Raw genomic sequence first — 11,425 nt, 5'->3', positions numbered from 1 at the left:
CGGTAGTACCCACCGGTTGTACCCGCCGGTTGGGCTAGGGACCCCTTGCTAGGACCGACGGGTAGGTACCCGCCGGTTGTACCCGTTGGTGGTACCCGCCGGTTGGGCCCGAAGGCCCCCTTGCCTTCTCAGGTGGGTACCCACAGGCGGGTAGGAGCCCACCGGTTGTACCCACCGGTCTTGGCGGAAAAGACACTGTTTCTTCCCCCTTTTCTCCATTCTTTAGGGAATCAAATGGGGCTTTTCCCCACCCATTCTTCACACCTTCAAGGTCCTATAGGATGGTTCTAACCTAGATCTAGGTTAGATTCAAGTGAGGGAAAACCATCTTACCTTCTTTTCTCAAGAACGACTTCAAACCCTTCAAATCGCTTCAAACCCACAATGTTCTTTCCACCTTGTCAATATCTCTTCAAATCCTTCACGATCAACACATAAATCATCTATTAAACCTTAGATTCATCATTTCAAACGGGATTTACAAGATCTCAAGAAACCATACTCGAATCAAGGGTTTAAAGCTTGGATATGGTGAATGTTCACAAAACCCAACTTTTCTTACCTCCAACTGTAGATCTAGAGTTGAAGATCACTCTCCCGGCATCGGAATGGGAAGACCGAGCTTCGGCGCCGCTGAAATCCCCCTTTTCTTCCTCTTCCTTCTCTTCCTTTCTTCTTCCCTTTCTTTTCTCTCTCCTCTTTACTTTTCTCACCAACGTACGAGGGTAATAAATGGAAAGAAAAGAAAATCATAAAGCCTTATATACCATTCCTAATTAAGTGAATAGTGCACTTGGATGGGTCACTCAGGTGGGTGCACCCACCTATCCTACCCACCTGAGGGCCAAAGCTCGAGATTTTGACCAGGCATACGATGTAGCATACGTATATACCTTAAAATACGGATATAATACCTGTTTTATCCATACATAGCCTTATGGTAGGTGCACGTACACGGTTTGGGCACTCCCGTCTCTTCTGGCACTGGCTCGAACTTGTCGGGCCAGCCGGTGTTTAAGGTCACCCGTGCCATCATAGCCCATAAGGAACCCGCTCTAATTTCCTCTGGCTCGGTTCCTGCATGGTTAAACCGGTTCAACCGCGAAATCAGACCGGGTTTAAGAAGCGGGGTATTACACTGGGTGTTCTTCCCCAGGCCTCATGATCGTCAAGGGTGTCTGGTTCGATGAGTTCAGGTCACGTGCGAACGCCATACAGGGATCACCAGGACTAACCAGTGAGTCAGTGAGTCACAACCACAATGTGATCTTACTTACTTGTCACAAGACGAGCTTGGAAAGGACGAGCTGATAAGGAGGAGCAAGAAGGGGAACGCTGTTCACAACACCGGGCTGCTCAAAGACTCAAGTGACAAGGCTTCTAAAAAAAAAAACGTATCCTACTTATAGGAAAAGGTGGTGGAGAACGGATGTCTGGATTTGGCTGAGATCAACGGTGAACCCAAGTAGTCTCTTCACCTGCCCGAGGTGAATTTATGGCTTCGAGACACGTGGCAGAACCAACGTGTTTCATGTTGAGCGAACGACGCACGATAAAAAAATTCAACCTTATTAAATGCTCAAGCTGTCCGAACCGAACTGCTAGAGCGGGAGGCTAGTGATGATGGCATTTCTCCCTAACCATGGCGTGGCCAAGGAGCGAACTAACGAATGCTGCATTGCTACCCTAACCCTTCATCAGCTTGAGCTGTCACCTCGGCATCTCATATGGCCGTGCTACCACCTCGGCCCTCCATCAGCCCAAGCTGTCAGCTAGACATCTCATCTGGCGGTGCTGCCACCTTGGCCCTTCATTAGCCCGAGCTATCACCTTAGCCCTCCATCAGCCTGAGCTGTCACCTCGACCCTCATTTGGCTATGCTGCCACCTCGGCCTGATGTAAAAAAGCAAGGTTCCCAGAAACGTGCTCTCATCCACTCCTACATTTAAGGAACGTAATCCCTGATCACAAGGACAGGACTCTATCTACTACACGTCATCAGAGGTATCCACTCCTCCCACGTTGGATATTCCGAGATAAGAGGGGAATATTCTCTTGGTATACCCTAGGATCTGAAATATTCCCAGCATCAGAGAGTTGTCCCTCTTTAGGACTCCACACCCAGTAGGACTCTCCATGGAATTCCCCCTTTCTCCATTCCATCAGTGGCCTATAAATACCAAGGTAAGCCTCCATTGAAGGGGATCGATCACTTCTTTCGACTGAAAATTCCCTTGAGTATCTGTTGTGGGAAGATCTAACTTAGGCATCGGAGAGTCCCCCGTCGGGCCAGCCTGGCTCTCCTCTGTCTTCTCTTCTGTGCAGGTCGACCGAAGCATCGGGAGCTATAAGGAGGATCGGTTGGTCAAATTTTACCGCAACACTTATCATATTTAAAAAGGGTGAGAGTTCCGGAAAAGGTAGCGTGGCTTTTGCTCCAATACAAAGACCAATGGAGTGCACACAAAAACATTAACAACATTGATATTTATACCTTTTATGGGAGCAAGGTGATTATTTCTCCATCTTGTGTTTGGGTGCAAAGGTTACGTTGTCTTTCAAGGTTCTTTATTAGTATTTAAAAATAAGAAAAGGAAAAAAAACCAGCTAAATGTGAAAAACCTAATTGCTCCCATATTAGGTATTTTTAATGTCAATTTTATTTAAGCGTAGGGTTCTACCCATAAGAAAAACAAGATTCACTCAGACTAGGGGCCTGTTTGATAATGTTTCTGTCATTTTTGTTTCAAGAAATGGCAGAAACAGAAATTTTCGTTTCTGTTCCCAGAAACGGAATTTTGGGTGTTTGATAAACCTTGTTTCTTGAAACGTTTCTTATAGATTTTTTATTTTTTTATTTTTTTAGACAATATGGAAAATATCTCTTCGTCATTCTCCAGTCAGCGATCATGAAGATGGAGTAGATGGAAGATCGAGGTGGCTAGAGAGATCAAGAGAATGCAGGTGGACATGGATATAAAGCGGGCCGAGATGATTCTAGATTCCCAGCAGCAGATCATCGAAGCTTTTGCAAAAGGGTTTTCTGGGAAGAAGAAGATCAAAAGGTTACCATTGCCGGATTCATCGACAAGGTAGTCGAAGAACAATACCATTCTTGCATTTTCCGTCTGCTTTTCCCTCAGATCGAATCAATTCCTAAAACTTGCATGATTCAAGCTGATCATCCATCTAGATAAACAAAAACATAAGCAACATGTTTTGGGTTTGAGGGATTTCACCAGCGGAGATCACCAACGGAGATCGAGACGTTCTCTCCAGCTTTGTCAAAGCTTTTGCAAAAGGGTTTTCTGTGAAGAAGATCAAAAGGTTACCATTGCTAGATTCATCAATAAGGCAGTCAAAGAACAATACCATTCTTGCATTTTCCGTTTGCTTTTCCCTCAAATCGAATCAATTTCCTGAAACTTGCATGATTCAAGCTGATCATCCATCTAGATAAACAAAAACATAAGCAATGTGTTTTGGGTTTGAGGGATTTCACCGGCGGAGATCACCAGCGGAGATCGAGATGTTCTCTCCAGCTTCGTCGAAGCTTTTGCAAAAGGGTTTTATGGGAAGAAGAAGATCAAAAAGGTTACCATTGCTAGATTCATCGACAAGGCAGTCAAAGAACAGTACCATTCTTGCATTTTCCGTCTACTTTTCCCTTAAATCGAATCAATTTCCTGAAACTTGCATGATTCAAGCTGATCATCTATCTAGATAAACAAAAACATAAGCATTCTTGTTTTGGGTTTGAGGGATTTCACCGGTGGAGATCGAGAAGTTCTCTCCGGCTTCCATGGCTTTTTCCTTCAATCGACGTTTTGGGTTTGAGAGATTTTTATCGGGTTTTTCACAATTATGGTGAACCAAAGTCGTTTCTAGAAATGACGAAACAAGTCATACTTGTTTCATCAATTGCGTTTCTAGGAATAGAAATTGATATAAAATTTTATTTATATTTCTAAAAACAAGAGAAAACGGAACTATTTTGTCAAACGTTTTTTAGGCCATTTCTGCTGTTTTTAGAAATAGAAATGGCAAAAACAACAGAAACAAAACATTATCAAATGTTGCCTAAGGTTTCACCGGCCGAATCACCAGGTGTTCTTAAGACAAAGTCAATTAAGAAAAACCTAATTTTTGGCCAGTTATAACCAGACATCTGATAAACAAACACACCCTAAAATATAAATGATTGATGTGATGGGTACGCCTACAAGTCAAGTCCCCAACACATTCCAAACATGCAAAAGGTCACGTGACACACGTGTAAACTCTTTTTTTTTTTTTTTTATTCCAAATGAGATAACGTTTCCTTTTCGTTTAGCAAAAGAAAAAAAAAGATAACGTATCCTTTCCCCACTTTAGAATCTGATGGGTGTTGTCCCAACCAACAACTGCCAAGTGTATTTGTCTGTGAGTGACTTTCTACCTCTTTTTTAGAAGAGAATAATGCCCCTAGGTCATATCTCCATCCACAGTTAATATAATTTGGTAGCACCAACTTCATCGTGGGCCCCATTACGTATTTACGTTTCATTACGGACAGCTTACGAGTTACATGAGGAACCGATGCTTATCTTTACCCCACGCCAATACTCGATAAAAAAGACAGATATTAGAGAGAGAAAGAAGAGAGAGAGAGAGGTCGGTAGTCCCTACCATTGCCATCCCTAACTCATCTCTTTCCTTCCTTTCTGGAACCAGAAACATATTACATTTCCAATTCCTAAAGTAAAGATTTCCACTCTGCGTCTTCTGCATTTCCTTCCAAGGATCCATTCCTCTCTTTCTCTCTGTTCTTGTTATCTAACAAAAATGTCGAAGCAGACTTACAAGGTTTGCTTCTGCTTCCGCCGGAGATTTAGGCTCAGAGTAGCCGAAGCTCCGCAGGATATTAAGTCTCTCTTCGAAACCTACTCTGAGAACGGTACTATGAACGTTGATCACCTGCATAGATTCCTGATAGAGATCCAAGGAGAAGATAAAGCCACCAAGGAGGAAGCACAGGCCATTATTGATAGCTTGAAAGATCTTAAGCACCTCAATATCTTCCATCGCAAGGGTCTCAATCTCGAAGCCTTCTTCAAATATCTCTTTGGAGATATTAATCCTCCTCTCTCGCCTTCCCGTGGGGTATTCCTCTCTCTCTATATGTTTGTTTTCCCTTATCTAACTTGTTTATTTGATTAGTTTAAAGTGGGTATCACATCTTCAATTTTTTCTGCTTCCATTAGATCTGTGATCCGATGTAGAGTAATTTCACGGTTGATTTTCCCTCCTTTCTTTTTCTGTTTTAGCTCCAGTTGATGAATGATTACTCTGTTTACCATCTATTTGTAATATATATTTGTCCTCCCAAGTCCCTTTAGATAATTATTTGTTCTTCATGGTTCATTCTCTATACTTGATCCGTCCTTGTTATTTTGGGGTAAGAAATTAAATACCTGAAAGCTCATGGACTATGGATTTTCCGAAATTGTAGTCATTCAAGCTTGAACATTAGTTTTCATTAACCTCCCCCCCCCCCTCCCCCCCCCCCCCAAACTAAGAGAAAAAAAGAAGAAGAAGGTATATTGGTTTGGTTTGGTTTGGAGTACTATTGAGTATTGATGCACATTTTACATTATCCAATCATATGCACATCATGTATTACAAATAATGTCTTATGAACAAAGTTATTCAATCCTTATTTTCGAATGTTTGTTTTTAATGTATTTTTGTATTTTGTAAATTGAATCTTAATTTCATAGATTGCCTATTCTATTAAACTACTGAAAGTTTTGGTTATGCTGTTTCTGTATTTCTATTTAACATGAATCTTAATTTCAGAGTTTGTCTATTTGTTAAGTCCCGAAAGTATCGGACATGCTGTTTCTGTATTTCTATTTAATCCGAAGCATCGTAATGTTACATATACATGAAAAGGTAATTTGTTAAATTATGCTGTAACAGCTTATATTAAGTGTAGTATCCCTTGAACAAATCCACATACCCCAGAGGCCAAACCCAGCAGCCGAAGATTTTATCTTTTCTCGTGAAGCCTGTGTCAGAAGGAAATTGCAATGCATATATATATGAGCTTGTCTGACTCCCCTTTCTTACACTACTACTCTGACTTCTTCGAAGTATTAATTATCTCAAGAATATTGATCAAATCCACAGTCTGAGAGGCTTAATCCATCAGCTAAAGATTTTATCTTTTCTTACACTATTCTGACTTCTTCAAAATATTAATTATCGCAAGAATATTCAACAAATAGATTTTTCATAAATGACTAATGGCACACAGATAAAGTTTAGGCCATGGGACTCATGATCGATGACCCAAAAACCGTGGGCTGGGATGCATTCTTTGGCCCTGCGCTAACGATTCTCAGCTCTTTCCTTACAACGTGTAAGCACTCATTGTTATTGTAATCAACTACACACTTAGTATCACACTTATAGTAGGTTAAACATCTATGCCGTTGGAAAAGAATTTGAGTGTCTTGTAATTCCATGCAATTAAATATATTTCTTTGGATGCCACTGAAATTTTGCACATTTCTGCACAATCCCATTCCTTTCTCGGCGGGCAATTTGGAAAAAAATTTCCCGTAATACTGTTAATAGATTTTCTCCTGTTGTTTATATCATTAAATGAATTTATTAGTCTGAAGAAGTGGTTTCAATTGGGTGGGGGGACCTCTATCCTTTTTGTGATTGACACTACATCTTCTCTTCCAGGTGCACCATGATATGACAGCTCCACTATCTCATTACTTTATATATACAGGGCATAATTCCTACTTAACTGGGAACCAGCTCAGCAGTGAGTGCAGTGATGTCCCTATTATAAAGGCACTACATAGAGGCGTAAGAGTAATCGAACTGGATATTTGGCCAAACTCCACAAAAGATAGTGTTGATGTTCTTCATGGAAGGTATGGAATGCAGGCCAATCCATCTGTATGAGCCACTCGTCTGAGTCAAAGCTTTGAGTTCTGTGCGATGATTTTACTTTCTATTTCAGCAGATATATCTTCTTTTGACACTTTCATTCTTCACTTTGACCACTTTTTCTCCCTTTATCTGCTGACATCTTCTGCATTTGAGACAAGACATGTAAGATTGCCATTCATAATGAGAAAAAGATTCCTCTTTTGTGAAGATATTGTTTTCACAAATATTTTTTATACCAATTTCCTTGTAGTTGGGCCTCCAGCAGAAGACTGAGATATAAAATAAGAAAAGCTTCCCAAACAACCAATGAACACAGGCACACGCACATCTCAAAAGAATCATCAACCATTACAGTGGATTTCTCAAATTATTCCAGAGCGTGCAATACTTCGCAAATTTATAGACCATACATATGGTCTGAGAGATCTTGAAATATCCCTAGGTCATCCCACTCATTTAATTATTTTTCTGCTACTCTTTTGGGCCAAGCTATTTTAAAGTCTATCTGCCTTCAAGTATGACTATACTATACAACATTATGGTGTCAATTAGTATACAAAGTCATCCAGAATTTAGAAAGGGTTGCAATGCATATGTCAATCAGTATAGCATAAAATTTGTTGGATAACACATTAAATTGGTCCATGGTTGCAGAAATTTCTCCATGTCCCTACTAATTATTGCATGATTTATCTCATATATATGCAGTTTGACAATCTCTGTATCTTCTGCAATATTCCTGTTTATCTGTCATTTTCAAGCCTTTTCTATTGTTGTCTCCTTGTTTGTATTTAAAGTGACTGGTTTTACATATCTAGGACTCTGACAACCCCTGTAGAACTCATCAAATGCTTGAGGTCTATCAAGGAGCATGCTTTTTCTGCATCGTCACATCCTGTTGTAATAACTCTTGAAGATCACCTTACTCCCGATCTTCAGGCTAAAGTAGCTGAGGTAAATGTTGCTTTAGCTGTGTATCACGGTCACATTCTGGTTTCCAATATCCATCATATGGATGCAAATAAATTCCTTTGTAGATGGTCATCCAAACGTTTGGAGATTTGCTGTATACCCCTGGGCCAGAAGGCTTAAAACAATTCCCTTCACCAGCATCACTGATGAAACAGCTCATTATTTCAACTAAACCACCCAAAGAATACCTTGAAGGTAAGATTGGTAAGAAAGAGAGTGAATCACAGAAGGAGAAGGATTCAGCCGATGAAGAGACATGGGGAAAGGAAGTTCTAGACTTGGAGCATGCAGTTGAAGCTTCTGATAAGGTGTGTGGACAAATGAATTTTTTTTTTTTTTTTTTTTTCACTTTTACATTGATTCAGTCCGTGGGCTTTGTTTCCTTGATTATCTACCTACCATTTGGCAGAAAGATGAAACAGATGAGGAAGAAGAAGAAGATATTGATGATGGAGACCGCAAAACACAGCAGATTGGAGCACCCGAGTATAAGCGTTTAATTGCCATTCATGCTGGGAAAGCGAAGGGTGGACTTAGTGACTGGCTACGGGTGGATCCAGATAAAGTGAGACGTCTTAGCTTGAGTGAACAAGAACTTGAAAATGCAATTATTACTCATGGAACTGAGATTGTCAGGTAAATTTTTGCATGACTGATTTTCAGTTAGACCTTGTGTGCATGCTTATATTCATGCCTGCATGGAATTTCCTTTTAACTCATGCAGCTGAGATTGCTAGGGAAGACCAATTTTAAGTTATGTCTTGCGTGTATATTCATGTTCTTGGCTGTGTATCATGAAACTGCATACTTGTATTTTGAACATTTCACACCCCAATTGTGGAACTTTCCAAGGATATTGTGAGACACCTAGTAAATATCCAATGTTCTACCAGCAGCATAATGGCTGGTTGTGTGCAGGTCCAAGGGGGTAGAACATGTAATTCCAAAAGGCCCACAAATTAAACAGTAGATCAAATTACTTCTCATTATTACATCTGTTAAAGAGTGTTCACGTTACTTCTCATTAGTACGTCTGTTAAAGAGTGTTCACAATACAGGAGTGTCCCCATCGTGTTATGAGTTGAGTCTTGAGTTGGAGTTGTTTTTGGTTTCCTTATTAGATTGTAATTAGGTGTTTGAGTTTTGGTGGGTTTCCTACCAAGATTCTACTTATTGGATTATAAATAAAGGTGAGCACCACGATAACCATGTAAACTAAACTATTGTGGGTTTGGACATCTCTCTCAGTTTTGCTTCCTATTCTTCACAAGTTTTGGTTGGTTGAGATTTCTTTACACCATTACATTCTTTTAGAATGCTTACATCTTTCAATGATTACAATATTCAGATATGGTAAATTTGTGGCCCATCTCAAATATCCAATGTTCTACCAGCAGCATAATGGCTAATTCTGTCAGGTCGGGGGTGGGGGTAGCTTCTCATTATTGTGTCCATTAGATTTTTCTTGTAGAATGCTTACATCTGTCAATGATTACAATCATCTGATATGATGAATATGTGGAATTGTGGATTTGGAAATCTTCCAGGTGGACATTACTGTCTCCTTGCATGTGCGACATGCTATTATGCTGTATGCATCTTATGGTCTATCCCTACAAGTTTTAAAGATTGGGTTTTCTATTTTTAGATTTTTAATGCGAGTCATGTTTCAATTGCTATAACTACAGTTTTATTACTCACTGTTGAATGTTTATGGAACTTAAGCATAGCAATGACTCGCCTGTTCTAGGTTCACCCAGAAGAATTTGCTGAGAGTATACCCGAAGGGTATACGTGTTGATTCGTCAAATTATAATCCACTAATTGCATGGATGCATGGAGCTCAAATGGTTGCTTTTAATATGCAGGTTAGATTCCCCCCCCCCCCTCTTTCTGAACTAGATTTTTTTTTCAATTGGTATTTTGACATGCTATGTTATTACATGTTGGTGTGCACACTCCTAACTTCCATTCTTGATTTGTCTGCTGAGATTATGTTATATATTTGGAACAACTACATGTGCAAAAGGATTTTCATGTGGTATTACATAATGCAATTCCTGTCTATCATTGTTATGGTCTTCCAGTCTCTTCTCATAATCTGATTAATTTATAATACTATGCATTTCTACGAAAAATCATCTCTTTTGGCACTGATCGATCATGTCTTATTTCTCGAGATTCATGACAGCCAATGATCAGTTATACAATTATAATATCTGGGTATTATGAGACTTTGCAATTACAATTAGAATGCATGCTTGGTGTTTCCAGAAGTGTCATTGAGGTTGGGCTACATCCAACTGGATATCATATGCGGTCTAGTTGTTGTATACAGTAATGCCATGTTGCAAGACCTATAATGATGGAATAGAAGCTGCATGTGCACTTAAATTTTAAGATTCCCAAGTGATGCCATCTGTTTATTCAGGTAATATAGGTAAGCAGAATATTTTTTTAGCTGATTAACCTTGTGGTCAATATAAAGTGTCTCAACCCAGGAAACTCCCTAAGCCAGTGAGATTGCTCTCACTCATTTATTATTGCAGTTAGTACTTCTAAGACCCATCATAAAATCCTAGTGGTAGAACACAATCATCAATATCAAGTAACAGCTACTTTTTCCCTTTGCCCCTTGGGTTTATAATTTCATCACGTCCCCAACCTAAAAAACAAAATGGAAGACAATCTCCTGGATTGAAATGAGAGAATCTTGGTCTATTCTTCATCCTTATCTTCCATTGGCTTCGGCCTGGAGAAATGATTGGTTATAAATTTTCAAATGCTTAAATAACAATGTGGGGGGTTTTCCTTCACAGGGATATGGCAGGTCGCTCTGGCTGATGCATGGAATGTTCAGAGCAAATGGAGGCTGCGGCTATGTAAAAAAACCCGATTGTCTGTTAACAGTTGGTCCGAATAAGGAGGTCTTCAATCCTAAAGCGAAGCTGCCGGTTAAGAAAACCTTGAAGGTGAGTCAAACTTGATTGGGCTTTTGACTCAAATTCCTTATTCTTTCCTTCTGAACTGGTCTGATTTTGAGTGTTATTGTTGCTAAACAGGTGAAAGTGTACATGGGGGATGGATGGTATTTAGATTTTAATCACACTCATTTTGATGTATACTCCCCTCCAGACTTTTATGCCAGGGTAAGTAAGATTATGTAATGGTGTGCTGGTTAGAAACTTGGATCTTTTGCTAAGTGGGTTTTTTTGTCTGTTTATTTCAACGAGTTGTATTTAATTACTCCAACTAAACACTGCACTCTTCCCAGTTGCTTGTTTGTTCTATTTTCTCATCATAACCTCCAGTCTAGCATTTGAAATGTAATTTTCTTATAATGTTACCCCTCCAATCCTTTTTTTTTTTTTAATTGTGATCCCCTTGATTCCGTTTATCGACCCTAATTTATGTATAGTTTTAGGCCCTGAGTCCTATGACACAGGATTAGGGTTTTCTTCCTTGTCCTGTGCGGCCCCCATTCTGACCCTGCTCTTTCTCC

The 11,425-nt window shown here is 39.8% G+C and overlaps 1 protein-coding gene across 2 annotated transcripts in view; it reads left to right on the top strand.

The window, feature by feature from the left end:
* The first annotated feature begins 4,616 nt into the window (after positions 1–4,616).
* The window catches only part of LOC122071278 (phosphoinositide phospholipase C 2-like), an 8,206-nt gene continuing 1,397 nt past the window's right edge, over positions 4,617–11,425 (top strand). The window contains exons 1-8 of one of the 2 annotated variants that reach the window (XM_042635605.1): positions 4,617–5,142; positions 6,736–6,932; positions 7,770–7,905; positions 7,989–8,231; positions 8,333–8,559; positions 9,674–9,791; positions 10,743–10,895; positions 10,986–11,072. In XM_042635605.1, coding sequence (XP_042491539.1) covers positions 4,825–5,142; positions 6,736–6,932; positions 7,770–7,905; positions 7,989–8,231; positions 8,333–8,559; positions 9,674–9,791; positions 10,743–10,895; positions 10,986–11,072 — 1,479 coding nt within the window. In that variant the 5' untranslated portion in view covers positions 4,617–4,824. The remainder of the gene's footprint in view (positions 5,143–6,735; positions 6,933–7,769; positions 7,906–7,988; positions 8,232–8,332; positions 8,560–9,673; positions 9,792–10,742; positions 10,896–10,985; positions 11,073–11,425) is intronic. The other variant, XM_042635606.1, reaches the window with a different exon arrangement.

The sequence above is a fragment of the Macadamia integrifolia genome, unplaced genomic scaffold (assembly GCF_013358625.1).
Source record: "Macadamia integrifolia cultivar HAES 741 unplaced genomic scaffold, SCU_Mint_v3 scaffold_19A, whole genome shotgun sequence".
NCBI lineage: Eukaryota > Viridiplantae > Streptophyta > Magnoliopsida > Proteales > Proteaceae > Macadamia > Macadamia integrifolia.
Note: the sequence above shows the minus strand (reverse complement) of the source record. Positions and strands in the feature narration are given on the sequence as shown.